The sequence below is a fragment of the Sciurus vulgaris genome (assembly GCF_902686455.1).
Source record: "Sciurus vulgaris genome assembly, chromosome: 4".
NCBI lineage: Eukaryota > Metazoa > Chordata > Mammalia > Rodentia > Sciuridae > Sciurus > Sciurus vulgaris.
Window position 1 is genome coordinate 32125860 of NC_136464.1, and position 23558 is coordinate 32149417.

General features: G+C 44.7%; 1 protein-coding gene across 2 annotated transcripts in view; it reads left to right on the forward strand.

The window, feature by feature from the left end:
• Nucleotides 1-23558, forward strand: part of PIK3AP1 (phosphoinositide-3-kinase adaptor protein 1) — a 128122-nt gene that overhangs the window by 29175 nt on the left and 75389 nt on the right. Inside the window, exon 1 of one of the 2 annotated variants that reach the window (XM_079138000.1) lies at nt 22012-22337. The exons of the other annotated variant lie outside the window; for it this stretch is intronic. Coding sequence (XP_078994126.1) covers nt 22156-22337 — 182 coding nt within the window. The 5' untranslated portion in view covers nt 22012-22155. Of the gene's footprint in view, nt 1-22011; nt 22338-23558 lie in introns of those variants that run through there. 2 annotated transcript variants of the gene reach the window in all.

Below are 23558 nucleotides of genomic sequence, written 5' to 3' on the forward strand. Positions count from 1 at the left end.
ACACAAAAACCTAATCGTCATCTAAAGCTTTTGTGCAGGAGGGGTTGAATGCATTTTTCTGACACTAGTTTTTGCTAGAACAATATAATTTCTCTTAGTTCAATTTGCCTTTTTTTTTTTTTTTTTTTTTTGCAGCTGTATTGAAATAATATTCACAACACATTTGACTCCTACAATTTTCTTAGGGATCCTGTTTTCCATAAGGTGTTTCTTTCATTAGCTTTTTTTTTTTTTTTGTACCAGGGTTTGAATCCAGGCGCACTCAACCAGTGAGCCACATCCCCAGCCCTTTGTGTTATTTTATTTAGAGACAGGGTCTCACTGAGTTGCTTAGCGCTTCCCTTTTTGCTGAGGCTGGCTTCGAACTCGTCATCCTCCTGCCTCAGCCTCCCGAGCTGCTGGGATTACAGGCTTCATTACCTTTTGATTGTTAGACAGCATCCCTGTTGGGGTTCTCCTGGGCAGCTGGTAGCAGCCTTATTGTAGTTCCAACAGTTTTCCAACATCACTTTCATCAAGTTCATAAAATTCTGCATCTTTTGCAAAATCTGGAATTGCCCCACCAGATCAAATCACATTGCTTTTATCATTTATTGTGAAGAAATTCTAAATCTGGGAGTGAACCAGCAACAAAAGCATGACTGGATACATGAGGATATGCACCAAGATTAGGCAAGCAGAGATATTTAAGTGGGAACCAATTTTGTAAATGAGCATTTTTGTTAGTAAAAACTTTCATGTTATAAAAATTCAGCTTCCCAATGTTTCCATAACCATGAGAACTTGAAATAGGAACCCTTAGGAAATGATGAGGTTACTTGAGTTCAAAGCCATGGACCTAGGTTTAGAGCTTCAAGCTTCACTCAGCCAAGCAGAGAACAAGAGAGAACGAACATCCTAGCACATTGGTAAACATGCCATTTGGTAGACAAGTTGGAAAATTCTGTCATTGGTGATGGAATTCTGAGTCATAACAATCTCTAATCTAACGATTAGGTTCCAAGCCTCATCCCTGCCTCACCGCCCCCCAATCTAAAGAAACCCAACTGTAAAACTATTAGCATGGCAAAGGGAAAGGCGTGGCTTTACATGAATAAGATCTGGAGGTTCAAAGTGACCACAAACTCAGTATGAGTCAGCAGGTGCCACACTGCTGTAAGATGCAGGCTTGAGCTGCCCTTCAGAATAATGACCAGACAGTAAGACGTGACAGCTTTTCTTGTATTATACACAGATTCCAGGTACCCACCTGGAACAGCTGTTGGTGGGAGGTGAGGAGAGTGGGGAGCTGGATTGGGAGGCTTGGGGGGACAGGACAGGACAAGCCTGACCTGTCTCCATGTGAACCTGCCTTGGGAGGGGAATGTGTTCTTCTCCACTTATTTGTAAGGACAAACCCTCAACTTGGATGAAAGAGGAATTAACCAAACTCCTGGAAAGGCAGGGGTGCAGGGCTTGAACTCCGCGGAGTTACCCCTCCACCTCTCATTTCGGTGTCTCCGCACGTTGGCGGCTTTCTTTCTGATGCATCATCTGCACAAAGAGCCAGGACCCCTAAGACTTCCCCACCTCACTTCCTCCAGCTCCAGCCCAAAGAGGAACCTAATGTTATTCTTTCTGGTTCAAAAATTCAAAGTCTCAGAATAGGGCCTAATTGGTTGACCAAGAGACTTGGGTCAGTCACTAGGCTGATTATCAGTGACCAGGAGATTAGAGGACTATGGTTGGCTGGTTTGGGGAACCTGGGGCATGAGATTTTTAAAAACTTCACAGCCTCCATTTAAACCACTTGGTGAATGCAGAAGGATCAAGAATTTTCCCAAAGGGGGATGGCTGTTCTTAGCAAGCAATGCAAGAGATATTGCCACACGGAGGGACCTGGGATCATGTTCTGACCTGAGGATAGAAGAAGGAACTGGGGCTGCTGAACCACAGAATTAGGGACTTTGGGGCTGGAATGTAACTAAAGCTCAGCATCGTCAAAGGGCTTGCCCACAGATGCTCGACTGACCAGAAACTTAGGCCTCTGACACTGAGCTCAAGAGTTCTGTACACTTTACAATCTTTCTTTCTTTTTTGGTACCAGGGATTGAACCCAGCGATGCTTAACCACTGAGCAACATCCCAGCCCTTTCTCTTTTTTATTTTGAGACAGAGTCTCGTGAAGTTGCTGAGATTGGCCTCGAACTTGCAATCCTTATTCCTCAGCTTCCCAAGCTGCTGGGGTTACAGGTGTGTGTTACCGTACCCAGCACTTTGATGTCTTTCTAAAGAAGAGAGAGAGAGAGAGAGAGAGAGAGAGGAGGAGAGAGGAGAGAGGAGAGAGAGAGGAGAGAGAGAGAGAGAGAGAGAGACGAGAGAGAGAGAGAGAGAGGAGAGAGAGAGAGAGAGAGAGAGAGAGAGAGGAGAGAGAGAGAGAGAGAGAGAGGAGAGAGAGAGAGAGGAGAGAGGAGAGAGAGAGAGAGAGGAGAGAGAGAGAGAGAGAGAGAGAGAGAGAGAGAGAAATTACCTTCAAGCATTTGCAGGATTACGATGTGGAAACAGGTGCAGTGCTGTTTGATGATGCTCTGAAGGGGCAGGTTAGGATTCATGGGCAGTGGCACCTGAAAGCAGAATTCTGCTAGATTTCAGGGAGAATATTAACACCTGGAATGGCTTAGCCATGGAGCAGGTGTCTCGGGAGGGGATAACCAGAGTCCTATGGGCTAAAGCCTACAGGCTAAAGTTGGGTAACCATCTGCCAAAGATGCTGAAGAAGGAGTTCCTAATGTCCTTCCAGTACAGAGACAATGTACATTAAAGGTTGACTCATGTTGCTTTTGCTGTTTTCCTTCAGTTTCTTTCTCAATAATATTAATAACAACAGTAGCAGCAGCAGCAGCTGCCACCAGCTGTGGAATGTTTGCAGAGCTAAATGCCCTGCCACCCATTTTCTAGTGATTATCTCATTCAGCCTTAACTTAGAAGACAGTTCTATGTTTATCTCCATTTTGCAAATGAGGCAGGGAAACAGTTACTTTCCCAAAGGCATATGGGAGTGCCAGGTTTGCTCCTCAGGCCCTCGTCTTATCCTCTAAGCCCTATGGACTCTCAAAAATTATTTCCAGAGGCTATTGGGAGACTGAGGCAAAGAGGATCATTTGAGGCCAGACCCGGCAACATGGCAAGACCCCATCTCAAAACAAAAAAAAAAAAAAAAAAGAGGAAAAATTGTTTCTAGCCCCATTTTTACATTGTCTGTATCAAGTAGTCTTAAAGTGTGATTCTTGGGATACCTGCTTTAGAGCCATATATTTTACTTTTTATTTTTGGTACTGGGGATTGAACTCAGGGGTACTCGACCACTGAGCCACATCCCCAGCCCTATTTGTATTTTATTTAGAAACAGGGTCTCACTGAGTTGCTTATGAATTCGCTTTTGCTGAGGCTGGCTTTGAACTCTCAATTCTCCTGCCTCAGCCTCCCGAGCTGCTGAGATTACAGGCGTGTGCACCGTGCCTGGTAGAACCATGTATTTTTGAGTTTGATGTAAAGCTCAATGTTCGGAACCACACATTTTTGTTAGCATTCATGATGTTGGCCTCCACCAGATTCCCAGTGAGCCAGAACATCTGTATGGAGTAGACTGGGAACACATATATTTTTTAACAAGTATCTTGGATGATTTTGATGGGGACCCCTGGCCTAGGGCTTAAAAGTCTCATGTTTTCCAAGCAGCTTGGACTTCACTCTGAATGCCCCTGACAGCAATCAAGGGCCTGAAGTCTGACGCCATAAGAACTGATCTTCACTAAGTTGTCTGGCGGCTATATTGGGTACAGGGCTAGAGCCCAGAGATGGGGCAGGAGGCTTTTTCACTTCCAGGGAGTGTGGGCCTGAGCTGAGCAGAGACTGAGTTCTGGAGAGGGAGGGATGCTGTAGAGGGGTGGAGGCAGGCCCAGCAGGATTGGTGTGCAGTTGTGGGGTGAAGGGAGGGAGCAGCCACATGGGTGAGTTCAGCTCATTGGCGTGAGGTTGTCTGCTAGGGAACTGCCATGCACACAGGATTCAGAAGGCAGGAAGGCATTTTTGATTGAATGATCAGTTGGAACTTCATGGAGGGTTGGATTTTAAGAGGCATCATTCAGTGTGACAGGCAAAAGATTCTGGGCCAAGGAAACTCAGTGGGCAAGGCAGAAGGGCAGGAAAACACAGGACATATTTGAATTGGGGCTGAGAAGTGGGCTGGGAGAGACGGGTGGGGAAAAGGATTCTGAAGGTCATAGTGCGTCTGTGGGAGATGGGCCTTGAACATTGAGATAAGGAGCCTTGCCCGGCCCAGCCTTTGGTTCAGACAGCAATGTAAATAGCACGACACTGGGAGAAATCATTGAAACCGCCCAGCCAAAGGACTGACCCCAGTTCTCAAGCCTTTCTCCTGAAGATCAGAACTAAATGGATACAGAACTAAATGTGCATATGGATCCAGCTTAGATGAGATCCTGGATACAGAACTAAATGTGCATACGGATCCAGCTTAGATGAGAAGTGGGTGAGGTAATGCATGTTAACTAGCAGGTTTAGCCATTGTACAGTGTATACGTATTTCAGAACATTGTGTTGTATGTGATAACTGTATACAACTTTTGTCAATTAAAAATAGTTAAAAAGAAATGAAGGGCTGGGGTTGTAGCTCAGTGGTTGAGCATTTGCCTTGCATGTTTGAGGCACTGGGTTTGAGCCCCAGCACCCCATAAATAAATTAAAAAAAATAAAGGTATTGTGTCCATCTACAACTAGAAAAAAAAAACAAAAAATTTTTTTAAAGAAATGGAATTCATATGAGATTTTTCCGATGAAATATTATAGTACATTTTCATGGACTCATGAGTATTTCGTTGAGATAGTATCAAATGCTAAGTTCCTCTGACATCTTATTCTTGCCCTGTGATTCTTATCACCACCCCCCTTTACCATCAGGGTTTGTAGATGGTTAAGATCTTGTGTTTACACTTCCACAGTAGGTGGGGAATGAGGCTGACTGGAAGGAGCAAAAGCCCCTGACAGGCCATGTTGCTGATGTTGCCTTGTTGAGTAAACAGTGGAAACGTGAAAGGGCGTTTGGGGGTGGGTGGGTGGGTTGTGTTCCTGAGTCGGCAGTAGCCCCCTGGCAGGTCAATACAAGAGAGATGAGTGTGCTTCCGCTGCAAAGGCTTCATCAAGACCAGTTCCCTACCCACCGTCCCCTTCTGTCCTCCCGTCAGGATTTTGCTCCAAGCCAGCCCTGTGAACAAGTCGCCTCTCACTAGCTTCCCAACCACCTCCTACACAGACACCTGTCTCCAGGTGAGGCCTCAGGATAAAGCAGTACAGGGGTGGGGGAGGGGAGATGGGCAGGCACGAGGTGTGGTTCCTCAGGAGGAAGGATGCACGGAAGCTTGGCTCTGGCTTCGCGTGCTGGTCGCGGAGGGCATGGCGCCCTGTCTTTGATATAGGTGCAAGTGTGGTTGAAGCCTGGAGGAACGGTGGCCGTGGGATTGCTTTTTTATTTGTTGTAGTCACTGATGTTCTGTGATTTTTTAAAAAATTCTTTTTAGATATACGTGACAGTAGAGTGTGTTTTTTATTTGTTCTAATTAGTTGTACATGACAGCAGAATGCATTTTGATTCATTGGACACGAATGGAGCACACCTTTTCATTTCTCTGGTTGTGCATGATGCAGAGTCATACCATTCGTGCCATTTACACTACCTAGGGTGATAATGTCCACCTCTTTCCACAGCCTTTCACACCCCAACCCCTTCCCCTTCCCTCCCTCCCCTCTGCCCTATCCAAAGTTCCTCCATTCTTCCCTGAACCCCCTCCCATTATGGATCAGAATCTACATATCAGAGAAAACATTTGTCCTTTGGTTTTTTGAGATTGGCTATTTCACTTAGCATGATATTCTCCACCTCCATCCATTTACCTGCAAATGCCATGATTTCGTTCTTCTTCAAGGCTGAGTAATATTCCATTGTGTATATATACCAGTTTCTTTGCCCATTCATCTGTTGAAGGGCATCTAGGTTGGTTCCACAATCTAGCTATTGTGTATTGAGCTGCTATGAACATTGATGTTGGCCATGAGAGTTCTAAGTGAGGGATGTGTGTGCTAGCTTTAGGGATCAGACTAAATGAGAAAAGAGAAAAAGAGCAAGCAAAGAGACAAGATTTTGAGCCTGAGTGGCTAGAAGAAGGATCTCATTCAGAGATCACAGTGGGGAAGCCAGTCTTCTCTCAGACTCTCAGATCTTCTTCTGTGGAGTGTTCATCTGCAGTGGTGGGACCAGCCCTCAGGGGATGGGCCTGGACAGATGGATTTGTGCTTTCATTCACGATTTATCCAACACCCATCATGGACCAAGTTCTGTGCTGGGGACACAAAAACTAAAGAAGGTGCCGGCACTTCCTTGAAAGGAGGGAGTCTTGGAGTCCTGTAGTGGAGATTAGGAGATCAGTGTAAAGCAGGGAGGGAGAGAGGGCCATTCAAGGCGGCGGCTCTCCCCACACCCCGTGAGCACACCCAGCCGTGTCCACCTGACCCTTCGCAGGGCACAGTGGGCCAATTTGGGTCCGTGTTGAACTTTTACCTGCTAAATGTGTACAAATCACGTTGGCTCAGGTTTGTGTTCCAGACGCTGAGTGGAAGTGGTAGGAAGCACAAACACATTCCCCATCTCTGTGTGGGAGAGTGGGCTGGCCATCCAGCAGGCTGGCTGAGCAGCCACGCAGGGCTGGGGGTGACCAGGTGGATGGCGTGGAAGCCGTGGCTGCCTTTCTGAATACTGTAGGAGGCCATGTGTTCTTTAGACACTGGGGAATCCCTATCTTTTCTGACCCTGTCCATTACCACACAGTCCCCAGCCCTCAAATTCTAGTACCCGGGGTTCCGCCTTCCCCTGGACTCCTGTCCTCATTGGCAGGGCATCCACGGTCTACACTCGTTCGTTCAGTCATCTCCTGAATTCCAGTGTGGTTGCTCAGCCAGATCGTGTGCTCCTCAGGAGTAGGGCAGACGTGTTATTCGGTGGGACGATCCGTTGTGCCCAGCCCAGTGTGCCCACCAAACTCCACTGTTTGGTGTTGGCTGGTTGGTTGAAGTCCTGGAGCACAGTTATTACAGTTATTTTTCAGCTGAAGCAACTTTAAAACAAAGTGAGTACATTAATCTCATTAGGGTCATAGTCATTATCTGTCATAAATGTGCATTGACTACCTACATCCTGAATTGTCGAGGGGAAAAAAAAAATGATCTCAGAACATTCATGATCTAAATAAAGAACCAAAGGCAGATTCATATTTGCTTCAGGTGATCCAGCAGGCCTCCCATTAATATATACTTATTCAACACCCACTCAGAGACTTCAGTGAGCACCTGGTGCTGTATTCTGTGTGGCCAAGGGATTACTGATTCTGTGATGGACGCAGGTTCTGCTGTCAAGAATCCTGGGGAGCTAAGCTGGCATGGGGCATCTGTGTGGTAATGGCCAGTTTTAGCACCAGGTCCTTCCTCAGCAGGGATGGGTTCATGTTGTATCCTTGCTGGTGTCCCCATGTGCTGCTCTATGTTGTCACAACTAGTGCCCTGCTGCAGCATTGGATCAGGACTGGGCACAGAAAAGGCAGTAAAGAGCCCTGGATATGGAGGGATTGGTGGGCTGAGGCACGAGTCTGTCTCAGAACTGGAGGCCAGGGCTCTGGATCCTGGGGCAAATCTCTCAGAGGCTCCTCTTCAATCATCTGTAAAATGCAAAAATGCCCACTTCCTGGGCTTCAGGGAGATGTGGCTGAGATATCCCCCTACCTCCTCTCCATGCGTCCTCCCCCTGGGCTCATGCCTGCTGTTCCTCAGCATCTGTCCACTGGGCCTGTCCTCTGCCATTCCATTCTCCAGCTACTGGGTTTGTTGTAGGCCCCGATCATTTTTTATCATAGAAATATTTTTGATATTATGGTAATCTTTTAATTTCTTAAGTCTTAGAATTGTCTTTAAATTGTAAAGTTAATATGTGCTTGTTACAAAAAATAAAAAAGAAAAGAAACCTGGCAATTTTCTAACAGAAGTCTATAGAGGAAAAAGTGAAAATATTTACCAGCTTGCCCTAATCCTCGTTCCCTCCATAGAGAGAACTATCATGAACAGTTTGGTGTTTGTCTTCCCAGTCCATTCTTTATTTTTTTTTAATTGAAATATTTTTATTGCAATTTATCCACTTAATATAGCATCATTCCAGTTAAGAGTATCAAGAAATTGTGAGATTAAGGATCAGTTATTTTTTTTTGTCTTAATAGACTTCAAAGTAAACACCTAATATATATGTATATATTTAATTTTTAAAAAATATTTTTTAGTTGTTAATAGATCTTTAGTTTATTCATTTATTTATATGCAGTGCTGAGAATTGAACCCCGTGCCTGACATGTGCTAGGCAAGTGCTCTACCACTGAGCCACAACCCCAGTCAATATATATATTTTTAATCTAGAAACTATCATGTATTGGGAAATTCTGTCCCAACTAAGAGAAAGTCAGGAAACCGTGGGGAATTGAGGTGGGCTGGCATGGGGCGGGAGGAGATGCATTCAGATGGGGTTTTTTGGTGGGTGGAGGGCAGAGGGAAAGGGAAGGGGGCAGAAGAGAAACTTGATTCTTACCCCCCTCCCACCCCCCATTATGTGTCATCATGCGCTTATCAGCGAGATCATTCGTTCTTTGGTTTTTTGAGATTGGCTTATCTCACTTAGCATGATATTCTCCAATTTCATCCATTTGCCTGCAAATGCCATAATTTTATTATTCTTTATGGCTGAGTAATATTCCATTGTGTATATATATATATATATATATATACATATATATATATATATCACAGTTTCTTTATCCATTCATCAATTGAAGGTTAGTTCCACAATCTGGCTATTGTGAATTGAGCAGCTGTGAACATTGATGTGGCTGTATCTCTGTAGTATGCTGATTTTAAGTCCTTTGGGTATAAACCGAGGAGTGGGATAGCTGGGTCAAGTGGTGGTTCCATTCCAAGCTTTCTGAGGAATCTCCACACTGCTTTCCAGTCCATTCTTAAGAATTTATAAAACACACCAGCATGGGTGTTTCTCATGATAACCAGAATCATTGTGAACATATTATTTTGCAACCTGACTTTGAAAACACTGATCTATTCTCTCCTGTGAATTTATAACATACACACGTGCGGAATTGCTTTAGTGGATGATTGCAGACAGTTTCTTTTGTAGCCAGCTGCTTCTCTCCCAGCTTGTAGATGATTGTCTTCTAAGTAATCTTCTTATTTTTATCTCATACCTCTCCAGCTTCTCCCAAGCTCTCGGATGAGCTTCCTAAAACCCAAATGGAGAGCCACTGACTGTAGGATACAGTCCAGATTCCTTAATGTGACAGTTCAACACTCCATACTCTCTAGCCCCTGAGACTCCTGCAATTTTATTACAGTATTTCTTAGATTTTTTTTTTTTTTTTTTGTTATTGTTAGTAGCAGAAACTTTCTTGCCCAAAACAAGACCTACATACATCCCCAGTGTGTTACACAGGCAAACCTAGAACTCCTGTGGGGAACTGTGCATCTTAGTGGCCTCCGGATCCCAGCCTGCTGGAGGTCCTGCTTTTCCCTTCCCCATCCCCCAAACCCCATTGCCTGTCCTGCTCTATATTCTATTGTAAGGCATGTTGGTCCTTCTTGAGATCAGCCTCCAGAACTTCACAGGTGAGCCAGTCACAGTGGTCACGCCTGTAGTCCTTGATACATGGGAGGGTGAGTCATAAAGAGCACTCCAGTCCAGGAGTTCTGGGCTATGCTGATTGGGTGTCCACAGTAAGTTTGATGTCAGTGTGGTGACCTCCTAGGAGTGGGCTCTACCAGGTTACCTAAGGAAGGGTGGCCCAGTTCAGGAAATGGAAAGGTCAAAAACTCAGAGACTTACATAAATCTTATCAATTTCTTTTTATTCATTATAGATCTGTGACCCAATACATTTTTTTTTTTTTTTTTTGTACCAGAGATTGAACCCAGGGGTGCTTAACCACTGAGCCACATCCCCAGCCCTTTTTATTTCTTATTTTGAGACAGAGTCTGCTAAGTTGCTTAGGGCCTCACTAAGTTGCTGAGGCTGGCTCTGAATTTGCGAACCTCCTATCTTAGCCTCTCGCGCCACTGGGATTACAGGTGTGTACCACTGCACCTGGCTCCCCAATACTTAAAAAAAAAAAAAAAAAAAAAAAAAAAAACTATTAGAAGTTTTTGTTAACCTTCTTTTTTCCTTGAGGAAATGAGTTTCATGTCTATTAACTTTTTGGTGATGTGTCCTGAAGCATTACTCTCAGGTTCCACAGTGTCTTCTCTGTAATCTGGAGACCTGGGGGACTAGTTTTGGAGAGCTCACTCTCATCACTCTTCTGAACACATTAGGCCTTCTTCCCTCATTGATTTTTTCTACATTGAAGCTTTATGATGTTTAAATCACAGTCTTCAAAGACTGTGAGGTGCTTGAAGATTGAAGCAAGAAGACCAGTTAGAGGACAGTTGCCCACGAACAAGGTAAAAAGCAAGCTACGAAATAAAATCTATCCTGCTGGGTCTTGCCAGTATCTAACTCTGCTCTTGACACATATAAATGCTTAGTAATCTTTTCCTCTCTGGAACGCATGTGAGGTGGCAGTTCCCTCTGTGATTTTCACTGTAGGAGACATGAGGCTGTTTGCTGCCAGCCCAAGTATGGAGGTGGCACAGGGTCCAGATGGCCCCAGGAGCTGTGGACAGGTGCAGATGGTCACCATCCTTTCTTGCTGAACCACACCTGGCTGCCTCTTCTATGACCTGCATGATCCTGAACAAGCCCTCAGAATGGGAGAGATATAGGGGTGCTGTCTCTTTGCTTGGTTCACATCAGTGGTAGGTTTGTGTATCTTGAATTTAATGACCATTGGAATGATCACCCCAAAACCACACAAGGGTCATTCGAGATTTGACACTTATCATCTAAGAAACTCTGAAAAAAAAAAAAAAAAAAGACATAATTCACAAGCTGAATTTTGTGGCTTTCGTGGATATATTTGTATTTTTTAAAAGTAGAAAGTCTACAGCCCTAAGATATTAAAAATGACATTCTTTGCTGCTTTTCACCACAAAAGCCACAAGTCTGCATCATTGCCAGGAGGCTATGATGGGGAGATTGTGATCTTCCTTTTTTTTTTTTTTTTTTGGTGTTGGTGATGGAACCCAGGGCCTTCTGCCTGCCAGGCGAGTGCTTTACCACTGAGCTATGTACCCAGACCCCTAATGATCTTTTTTAAAAATCAGGCAACAGCCAGGCATGGTGGCGCACACCAGTAGTCCCAGCTACTCAGGAGGCTGAGGCAGGAGGATCGCAAGTTTAGGGTCAGCCTGGGCAACTTAGTAGGTTCTATCTCAAGATATTAAAAAAAAAAAAAAAAAGGACCAGAATGTGTTTCAGTGGTAGAGTGCTTGCCTGGTGTATGCGAGGACCCAGGTTCAATCCTCAGAACCACAAACAAGCAAAAAAGCCGAAGGTGTGCGTTGGTTTAATGTGTGTATTGGTTGGGCTGTTCAACTCTTCCAAAAGGATTGTCTTATCCACAGCTTGTCTTCTTAACTGGCAACATGGGATATCTGAGTGTTACCCCGGATGCTCTCATCTCTGATTTTTTCCACTTTTTCCATTTATTTTTATGCTTCTTTGTGCATTTTTCCCAGTATGGACTGAGTCTGATTGGCTCTTGTTTTTCTCTCAGCAATTTGGAAAGCACTTGTTCTATCTTGAATCCTGCCAGTTGTGCCCAAAGTTTTTCTTAAGATTGTCCTTAAGACACAACTTCACTGATCTTTGAATGCACTGGGATTTTCTTTCTTTCTTTTTTAAATTTTTATAGTTGTTGATGGGCAGAATGCCTTTATTTTATTTGTTTATTTTATGTGGTGCTAAGGATTGAACCCAGTGCCTCATTCGTGCTAGGCAAGCGCTCTGCCACTGAGCTACAGCCCCAGCCCTGGGATTTTCTTTCTGATTATTTGTATATGTGCTTCCTGGTAGCTCAGTGACTTGTATTTCCCCCTGCCCCTCTAGTATGGCCCGGACTGTCCCGTACAGTGAGTCACATTGTAAAACGCAGCCTCCCTGATTCCAGATCAGCATTCTTTTTCACTGAGCTGAAACCAAATGCATTTTGCATTGTGAGATGGACATGAGGTCTTGGGGGCCAGGGAGAGAATACAATATGAATATTAATGGATATTAGATGTGAAAAGCTCCTATTAATGCAGGAATATTCAGAGGTGAAATGATATTCTGAGAGCTGTAACTTAATCAGTCCATCCTAGTTTGAGTGGACTGACTAGGCGGTAACTATAGGCAGGTGGGGCACATTAGAGGCGGTGGGGCACATTAGAGGCGGTGGGTCACTGGGGGCATGCCTGGGAAGGTTGCATCTTTAGCTCGGCCCTTCCTGACCCCACCATGAACTGAGCAGTTTCCCTCCACTGGGCCCTTCCCCACCTTGGGCCCAGAGCCATCTATGGACTGAGACCTCTGAAATCATGAGCCCCAAATAAATTTTTTCTCCTCTTTGTTCTTGTTGGGTACTTTGGTCACAGCAATGCAAAAGCTGACTAAAACATAGTGTCTGAGAAAAAACCAGTTTCCCATTTCTGACAGACATTCTTTCACTTACTATGTGAGATATTTCACTTCTGTGCATACTGATGATATTTAGACATAATCCTTTCTTTGTTTACATTGTCTGACTTGCTATGTCAGTGGTCTTGAGTACAAAAAAATAAGGAGAAGCTGTATGGACTGCCTTGCTTTGATTTTCATAATGCCTAGGAGAATTTGGGAGATGTTTCTTTGCCTCTGGAGTGGAAATTAGTCATTTCTCCTAAGTGGCAGAGCCACACTGGAAACAAGTCAAGGTCTTTTAGGAAATCTCAAAATAAATGTCCTCTCATGGGGTCTAAATCTTAATGATAAAAGTGGTGATTATTTGCCATTAGTCTTGTTCTGGTATCCAGAGTGGGGTCATTAAAATGAGTGACACAGCCAGCCACGTGACTGGTATTACCTCCTGTATATAGACATAACCTTGAATAACTAGAAAATGGGTTTAAATTTCCTTATGTTTGGTATAAAACATCCACTATACTGTGAATTACAAAAGCAATGAGGTCTTGGATAAAATCTCACTTGTTCTTATTGAATGCATCTCTTGGCTTCTGATGAATAAATACGTGAGTGGTTGGGATACAGTACATGATAGTCTGACTTGTAAGTAAACAAGATCAAATTACTTGGCTTATGGAAAATGATAATTTCATTATCTCAATTTTTAGTGTGATGGAATTGTCTAGTTTCTGGCACTGTGAGTAGTGAGGGGATGAGCTAGCTCTACAGGAGTGATGAGATGGTTTGGTACTCATTATTTTGTCAGTATGGTTAGTGTTGCTTAAGTACATTTTTGGTTATCATAGTAAAATTTCTGAAAGATATCTGACCTTTTTCTAATCTAAAATATACACACCTAAATCTGCAAATGCCCAGGGCTTCCCTTGTACTCATAGAATGATAAAAAATTAGAGATCTGGGGAAGGGGGTTGACTCTGGCTTACTCTTCATTACCTTGTGTATTCTCACCAGCCCTTGGGTCACTTTAGCTGTTGAATGTCTCCTTTTTAGCCAGCAGGTGAATTGTAGAAATTTCAAGGGCTTTGCACATTGAATAGTCCAACTGAACATTGATATATTTTATTTTTTTAAACATAATAAAGATATCTTTTTGAAATTAGCAGAATTTTCTGCCCTAGCCTGGAGTCATTATCATTGGGACACCTATCAAGGGATGCTGTTCACACATAGGAGCCAGTCTTGTTTGATTTGGACGTGCTAGGCCATCCTTGAAACTTTGGCAATATATGGCCACCAGTTGAATCTATAAGTGATTTGCTGAGTGTCTAGAAACCACGTTGAATATCTGTTTTTAGAACCTTGTTATAGTCTGTTTAAATGTAGTTTCTTCCCAAATAGATTAGTAATGGTTATCTTCTGAATAGCTTGGATTGCAACTGAAGAGGAATGCAGCTCTTAAAAAAAAAGATTATATTAGAGGGGAAAAGTTGTATCTAATTCTGTGTGATGGTTGCTATGGTAATGATCAAATGTAAATTTCAGTTTATGTAAAACCCTGCTAAGGTTTTGATTGGAGACCAGAGGGAGGCTTGGTGTCAGTTGGGCAAAATGGCTATAAAAAGTATCTATTATTGGAGCAAAAAAAAAAGAGGGGAGTTACAGAGCTCCATCCACACTTGGGTTATGTCTGCACAAACTGATCCCCTCATGGGGATACAGTGCAAAACAGAGCAGGGAATGAAAAAAGGCGATCCTTTTCTCCCTTGAGTTTCTTCCTTGAGGAAATTGAAGAAGGGACTTTCAAAGACAAGGCAGCTCTTCCAAAGGTGATGTTCCATGTTCCGAGATCCATGTTTTTAGGTAGGCATTTGGTTTGTAGGAAAAGGACATTCAAGCATGGAATGTAGGAGCAGTGATGAGTGTTACAGGCCCTCCAGTCTCCGAGTACCTGCTCTCGCCGGAAAGAAGGAAGAAGCTCCCGAGAGGGCCAGCAACGTCCTTGCCCTGCAGCTTCAGGTGCTAGGATGGTAAATCCATGCAAAGAACAGACTTCCACCTCTAAGGTTAAGTAATTTAATCTAAGGAGGAACAGTTAACAGAGGATCAAGAGTAACTTATCTAATTATGGAAGGCCTTTATCTCACTCTTATTCCTTAGCCCTATCTACTTAATTCCTTAGTATTTATGTGTGGTTGCTCTATAATACATCCATATGTGTATGTATATATATATCCATATCTACAGAGTATATGAAGAGACTATGTATAGAACATATAAGCATATTTATGTGTGTATATTTTTAAAGGTGGTCAAAGGGAGAAAGTAAGCCATTGCTTTCCATTAACCATTAACCCAAGTCTTTAAATTCCTGGGCAAAGTCATTGCCTACTTGACTAAGCATAGACCAGGGTAAGGAAGACAGGCATAAGCCATCTAGATATGGGTACTCAGGATAAATGTCAGTGTCATCAAAATATAGTTGCCACTCCCTGTGTCCCAAGGAAAATTGGAAAGCTGTGATTTGCCTTCTGATCACCTGCTAGCTCTTTTCCTTTAACCTTTGCCATCATGGCTTGTTATTGCAGGAGCCCCCAACTCAAAGCCTTCATGTCCAGTACCACCCACTGGGACTGTGAAAACACCTCTTTATGTTCACCTAGAAGTGGGGCCCAGTTTCCAGAATGATCTTTCTTGTCAGCATTCTCCCAAACCAGTCAAAAATCTCCTTTCCACCAAGAATGATTTCAGCATAGCTTCAGGTCATTGGATTGATGGCCGTCCTGGAAGGAATGTCCAGAGGAACGCCAGAAGACATACATAGAAGTCAGACATCACATTCATTATGGTCTGAACTGTGTCCCCCTCACATTCATATACCCAAGTCCCAATGATCAGAACCTCAGAGAGTGAGGTTGTTGGACAGTATTCCATTCTGAATGCCACCAGGAAACTGACCAGTTGGAGTTTATCTAGACAAGAAAATGAGGGAGTAGGGAAACCTTGTCTGAGCCATTTTATGGAGAGGGTTTTGACTGTGTGTGTGTGTTTTTTTTTTTTTTTTTTTTTTGCGGTGCTGGGCATTGAACCCAGGGCCTTGTGTTTATGAGGCAAGCACTCTACCCATTGAGTTATCTCCCCAGCCGTTGGCTGTGTTCTGAGTTGCAGGGTGACTGAGGTGGAAGTCCTGGATGGGAAGAGTGGAGACTTCAGGGTAGAAGTTCCAACCTTCTTTCCACCCTGGATGATTATGGAGTCAGTGGTTGCTTGGGCACTGACCCTCCCGGTGAGACTCTTACTGTGCCTGTGACGTAAGCTGGCCCAGTCAGGGTGGAGGGAAGTTTCCTATTCCATGCTTGTGGGAATATATTCCCTCTTTTTCCTTTGGACCTTGTTGTGTGTGAAGCGAGCCTGCAGATGTCACAGCCATCTGGTTGCCAGCCTGAGATTACAATCCCCAAACCCTCCCGGCCCCTGGACTCTATTCTAGGAGATGAACTTCTTTAATGTTTATGATGTCTTAAGGTGGGCTTTCCTTTACTTGCTACAGAACCTTTTTAACAGATTGGAATCTTAACAGGGTTGAAATGAGCTTTCAGAGACCATTCAAAATGCCCGTCAGTAGGGTAGACTCTTTTCAAGAAGGGCACTCTTGTCACAGTAATATTTTTAAACAGACGTTGACCATGACTTTAAAAGTCCTATATTGAGTGTGATTTTGCTCTAAGTGATTCTTTCAAACCTGATCATCTAAGATGAAAAGTAATTCTCACTGAGGTGTGAATGATGATGAGGTCGAACCTCTCCGCAGAGCATCTGCATTATCCCCAATGTGATAATTCAGATGAAGCTTTTTTTAGTAGAATGTGGAGGTGGGGGAGATTTTTGTGCCTCAAAACTTTCCAGGTGCTCCTTGCCTACTGTGTGTGAGTGGGCCACTCTCCTCTTCCTGTTCAGGGGTCTGTGTCTCATGCCCCTACTTTTAGAAGGTTGCTGAACCCTGACCAAAGAGGAAATAAACTGTAATGTGACTGCTGGGTTGACAAACATGACACACAAAGGACTGCAGTGTCATAGGGACGTAAAGTGGAAAAGACCAAGGTCCTGTGGCCAGTGGGTGCAGAGGCTGAGGGGAATGGCAGATGAGTGGACAAAGGTCACAAGAATCCCAGGGAAACAGTGTTTTTTGTTTTTGTTTTACCTCAAGTCCATGCTTCTCTTTAACATACATCCTTTCTAGAGCTTATCTTATAAAAGTAATTTTTTTTGATGGGGGATGGGGGGCGGGTACCAGGGATTGAACTCAGGGGCGCTCAGCCACTGATCCACATTCCCAGCCCAGCCCTATTTTGTATTTTATTTAGAGACAGGGTCTCACTGAGTTGCTTAGTGCCTCACTTTTTGCTGAGGCTGGCTTTGCACTCTCAATCCTCTTGCCTCAGCCTCCCAAACTGCTGGGATTACAGGCATGTGCCCCCACGCCCAGCATATTTTTTGTTTTAAAATATAAATTATAATACCAGCTGTGCTTTTAGATGCTGAGTACCTTCTTCTAACTCATCATGCTGGCAGGACCTTTGTGAACATCTTGCCTCCCTCTGAGATGAGAACCACTGGGACGGATTGTTCCTGATTGATTCCATTGCTGATCAGCATCCCAGTGGTTCTTATGATTATGTATAAAACCATAGTAGAAACTGTAGTTTGTCCTCCTGCCTGTGACCCCAAAGGGGAACATGTGTTCTCTTACTTCATATCTTGAACTACATACAACCAGCTGGGCTACTGGGGAGAAATGTTTGTAGGTCAAAGGGCTGCGTTTTTGTGCTTAGTGGGAACGTAGTCAGCAAGGCCGATGGATTCACAGAGTGTCAGGCTGGACAGGGTCTCAGAAATCAAATTGATTTGTTCACTGTCTTAGAGGAGGACAAGGGCTCTGCCAGGGGAAGTGACTCACCAATGCCAAGTGGTTAATGGTGGTTAGTGGATAGCTGACCTTGTAGTAAAAGTGTGAGAAGCCCAGGGTTTGCTTTGGGGTGTCATTTCTTAAAGAATTTGGATTTGCAGAGAAACTAAGCATGATTGGTTGTTCCATTGTGAGAGAGAGAAATGCAATCTGGAGACAAAGGTGTTGTGACCCGCCTAACTGCTAAGCTTATAAATATTGCTCCGTTATGGGTGTGGGAGGTGGCTTAACCAATGTTTCTCCCTGGTGCTGCAATTCTGTCTTGCAGACACGAGGCTTATCAGGTGCCAGGTTAGCTCAGCACTTCCCTGGTTCTGGCTTGGAGGACCAGAGGAGAAAAGAAGCCATGTGCAGAGATGAACTGTGCTTGTGTTGGAGGCCGTGCGGCAAGTGGTCAGCCTGTTCTGCTGCTCTGAGGCTTTCCTTCTGCTTCAGGGAGTGGCCCCCTCTTCCCTCACATGGGAAGACCCAGCTTAGCCTGGTTAGGAGAGTTCAACTAGTCCTTCACTTTGGGACCTCTGCTGCCTAACCTCATGCTGAGATAAGGAGGATCCAGCTCCAACACCCAAGCTTGAAACTCCCTGGAAAATTCTCTGCGAAATGGAGATCCTTATTCTGGGAGATACAGTTAGGTCAGCTTCGTTAAGCTGTTAATTATTAAACACAATCAATGTCTTTTTAAAGTTTAATTTGGCCTCTTTTGGTTAGAAAAACTGAAGGTCATTCCTCTAAAGACAAGACCCAGGAAATTCCAGTGTGTTTTTGGTGACACTCTGGGAAATAGGGGCTGGAGAAGAGGCAAGGGTGGAAGAGATAAGTGCAGTGTGGGGGCTCTTGTTGGTTTTTGGTCATTACTGCCACCAAGGCACAAGGGGCAGCACAGCTGGCAAGGCCTATGCCAGCTCAACTGGGGCTGTGAAACCTCTAATAATTTCAGGCCCTGGCCAACCCAACAAGGGAGTACTGTGTGCCTCTAATAAGATGCAGGGGCCAGGGCCAGCAGTGGCCAGGCAATGAAAGCTGGCCATGTTTAAAACAAAGCGAAACAAATGAACACACAACAACAATACACCAGTTAAGGACAAAGAGACCTAGGTAAGCAAGGAGTCCCCAAACAGGTGCTCATCATGTATACAGCATGACAGAGCCTTGTCTTGCATGCCCCAGGGATGATCCTGTTCTGCGGGAAGGTTTCCTAACCATGTTTTCTTTTAAAGAGAGGCAGTGGTTTCGAAGCTGGCAGGGGACAGACTGAGGACACTGCAGATGAACCACAGCAAGCAGAAGAGAGGAAAGGAGGTTGTGACTATAGGTAGATTGTGGCACAGTACAGCCCACCCTGGTGGCCCTTCCAGGAAATAGCCACACCGGGAAAGTCCCTCTGACCTTTCATTTGTAGACAAACTGGTTTGGTTGTTGGAACTGCCAAACCATGGTTTTAGGCTACGTACCATGTCCGAGTAGTAACCTTATAAAACACCAATACAAGTGTACAACAATGGGGCTATTCTTGGGTCCTGATTGTTCATAGAAGTGCTTCATTAATAATAGTGGCAGCAGCCTTTGACTAGCACCTATTACTGGCAGACACAGTGTTCAACATTAACAATTCTGAAAGGTAAGAATTGTAGTTTCCATCGTGTAAATAAGGAAAATGAGGCTCTAAGAGGGTAACTTGTTCAAAGTAACCAGCTGGTAAAAGGCAGATTGCATCCTGATTTTCTAGACCCTAAAGCCCGTGCTTTTAGGTATTGCCATGGATTTGGCAGACATGAGAAAGTGCCTCCTAGACCTCCAGCTGCCAGGAGTGGAATTACCCAAGGGCCCACTGCCTCACTCCAGATCCATTCTGGTGTTTGAAAAAGGCCCTGCTTCTCCTGAGCTGCTTCCGCAGACCCTTTCCCGAGAGACACAGGACTCCAATGGCAAAGTCAGTGGGATGGTTTCCTGGTAGATTTGCAGAACTTTCCTTGGCCTGCTCTGGGTCCAGGACACTTCCAATCAACCTTCCTTCCCCATCTCGTTCTTTGGAGCTCAGTCAGTCTCAGGGTTCTTGCAGCTTCTCTCCCCATTTTCTATTCCAGGTACTTTGCATAATTAAATTCTTGTATGCTTAAATCTCATTTCAGCCTTTGTTTCTTAGTAGACTTGGACTAACCAAGTCTTCTGGTACCATGCAGAATTTTCAGAGCAGCTTGGCCAGCCTGTACATAAATTGGGGGAGGAGGGTGTTTAGAAAATCTCCCATTTCTCTTCCAATTCTGTGCTAAAAGCCTCCAGGCACGAGGCCATGCTGTGGTCCTCCCCAAGGTGGGGGCGGTGTTTTCTCTGCTAGTAATTTAGGTGGTTGGTCTTATCTCATCCATCGATTCATTCATTCATGCAAGAAGCATTTATTGATTTCCCACTATATTGTTGGCTCTGGGGATACAAAGATGAATGAATGTCAGGGAATCTGCTCTCCAAGAAATCACAGTCTAGTGGAAGAACAATTTGGCCAACAGATAAACAACATTAATTGCTTTAACTTTGTCTAGCGCTTTTCAATTTTCAAAGGGCTTCTGCATGTTTATCACTTAATCCTGATAAGCTGTACAACAGGCCAGGCAGGTATTAATACTCTCATTTTAAAGGAGAGGAAATTGAAGCTTGGGAAATGTACAATTATCCAGTAAATGGCAGAAATGGGATTTGAATCTGGTTTCCTGTGGCTTGGGTGAATGTGCTTGCCCAGAATCTCTCAGTAACTTCATTTATGTTGCTAGGAAATATTACAGAAGGTGTTCAGATCCTTGGCCTCAGTGGCTCAGGTTTTATCATCAGTCAGCATTGTCTTGGCTAAAGGAGTTTTAATTTCAAGCCTAATCATTGGAGCAGAATTTGGAGTGCTATCTTGTTACTTTATGTTTCCCTAAGTCCCTCACCAAGGACTGTCATGCCACACCCAACTTGACCAGGCCTCACAGTTTTCTGGTGAGGAGTAAAAGAAAGTACCACCCTGAGAAAGTGGAAAGTGAAACAAACCAGCCGCTTTTCTGGTTTCAGCTGGTCAGGAACCTTCTGGTCAGCAGCAAGGGGGAAAGTAAACACCCTGGGAGCTTTTGGGGGAAGTTGGATGATTGGGTTGGAGAGGTACAGAAGGAATGAGATTTTCTTCTGAATTTCCTACCTAGGTCTTATTATCACAGGTTCCCTTAAAGCTTTGGTTCTTGGCTGGGTGAAAATAAACCACATTTACGTGGTCCGCCCCCAAACAAAGCCCATTTGTCTGCCCTTACACCTGCAAATCCAGACATCATTGTCTGTTTAGATTACAATTGATTCCTGAACCAGGAAACCAAGAAGAGCCTGTTAAAAAGACCAGTTATTAATGGCCTCATTACAAGCCCACATTGTGCCATTCGAGCCAAATTTACATAGAAAGGAAGCACATTTATAAGTGTCGGAAACAGATGAAGAAAGAGGAAACCTTTCACGGGGGCTGTGGTACCTCCTGCTTTGTTAGCAACACTGGGGTTTCCTGAACAACCAAACAGGGGCCTGCAGGCCTCCAGACCAGGTGCCCTGGGACTGGGCTTTCTCCCAGGGCTGGCTGTTGGGACAGTGCCTCTTAAGGACTTTGATAAACTCAACCAGGGAAACTTTCCTGGGCTTCTTTGACTGAAGCAGCCCCAGAGATGCTGAGTCCAGGACAGAAGTGGCCCTGGTGACCTGTTTGCCATGGTGGGGAAGCAGATTTCCCCTCAACTCTTTCTTGGTTTCTGTCCTGGAGTCTGGTTGAGAGTTTGTGGTTAGGAAGCAGCCCACCCAGCAGGATCATTTCCCCCATGGTGGGCCATCTGCTAAACAGATCTGGGGTCAGGAACTGATTTCTAAATGCCGACCTACCCACTGGTACACCAGTAGTGGAGGAACCAGGGGCAGTCAGTTTACATTCCCCTGCCTCTATTGCTCCGCCCGGTAAATGGAGATAGTTGCTTTTGTCACATGAATCTAGGGATACTGAACGGAGCAATGGAGAACACATTAAAAAGTTCTGAGGCTCTGGGTAGACAGAAAACTCCAAATAACCCTTTGCTCTTGAGTGAGGAGGGAGCAACTTGATTAGTTACTGCTGAGGAAAGCTCCTCCAAGGTAGAACGTGGAAGATGGTTGGAGGGCCCAACCTGGCGCCAGCTGAGAGCAGGCAGGGAGAACCACAGCAGACTTCATTCCCGGTGGACAGGGGGGGATACCCTCTCTATTGGTTGTCATGGCAGCCTCAGCTGTGGAGCTATTTTTGTTCACGCTGAAGAGCAGGTAGGGTGGGTTGGGGAGGGGAAGGGAAGAGCTGTCATCCTCTGCTTCAAAACAAAAAACCCTAACACTTTGAACAGTTCATTTTGAGCAGTAGGACTGGGTAAAGGTCATAGAGGCCTGATAAACTCTCTCCTCCTGTCCTGCCCCCTTTATCCTGAAACTTGTGGCCTTGAGGAGGGCCAGGAGAATTACCTGGTGAATGCAGAAAAAAAGGTTCTTTGTTCACACGAGCTGGAAAAGACGTGGGTGGATGGACTGTAGATTCTTGACCAGCACCTGCCCTGTGCTGCAGGTCCACCGATGTGTTGTGGAGCCAGAGCACCCCAGGTGTCTGCAGCTGGCGCAGAAGACCTGGATGGCAAGGCAGGTTGGATGTGATAGGTGAGTCAGCCCCAGTTCCAAAAGCCAACAGCACTCTGCTGGCCTCTGGAAGTCAGCATGGGACTGCAGGACTGGCTTCGTCCTTCCTTTCTCCTCCTCCTTTCTCCTTGTTTCTGGGAAGGCAGAGTGGCCACCAGGAGTTTACTTGAAGTGTGAACTGGGAATGTGTCCTAATGGCTCTGCCTATGTTTTTGGCATTGTTATCGTGTTGTGGATGATGACAATGATGACAATGGTTGATATCACTGAAATGGAAAAGAAGTCTTACTGCTTGCCAGGAAGCCAGGGGAGGCAGGGGCTGTTGAAACCCAAGAGCCAGGTCCCACCATCGCAAGCCGTTCCCCTCCAGTTGGTGAACCTGCTTTTATTTACAGTGTAGCAAAGGATCCTTCCTTTGGGCCAGACTCGAGGCCTCCCTTTTTGCTTTCTAAGGACACAACAGTAACCAGGACACTGAATTTCTAAACTACTAGCCAATACAAACAAGATGAATATGGTGCCAACAGGAGGAATGTTTATAGTCTAATTAAGAATCATTTTCGAAGCATTTTGTGAGCCAGGCTTGCGGTGCATTTTCAGACATCAGTTAATTATAGCATCTCACTCGTTCCTGAAAGCAGATAGAGCAGGGTGTTGGCTTGGTGACACTTTGGTTGCCACCAGTTCATGTTATTTTCTACGTTTAAAGGCAGAACTAGCTCAGGGTGTGATGGGGTGGTCAGCCACTCCTTAGTTCTGACGAGACTTTACAAAAGAGCTGGTATGTTTTGTTGGAGTGTCTGGAATTTAAAACTTCATCTTCAATCTACATTGGACACAATTTCCTTTTCTATGGAAGTCCTTTTGCTGACAGGTCTTCAGTATGGAGACCTACCCCACTTTGCATGACTTTCCAGGGTCCTCTCAGACACCCGAGCTCCCTTCCCCTCTGATACAGCACTCCCCACGTGAGGCACCCCACATGGCTTCCCATATCCCCAGTGTCTCATTGACCGTCATGTCTTTGTGTCTTTAACCATGCTTTACCCCAGGGAAGTCCTTCCAACTCTTCCCAGTGGTGGTTTCCCCAGTAGCAACAAGGACAGATATTTTCTCACCCTTGGGGGGCTTGGGATAGGCTTTGAATATTTGTTATTCATTGATGGGCAATGAGTGTTGGCGGAATAAGAGTGAATGATGAATTATTTTATTAATTTAAAGAGAAAATATCATACCTTTCTA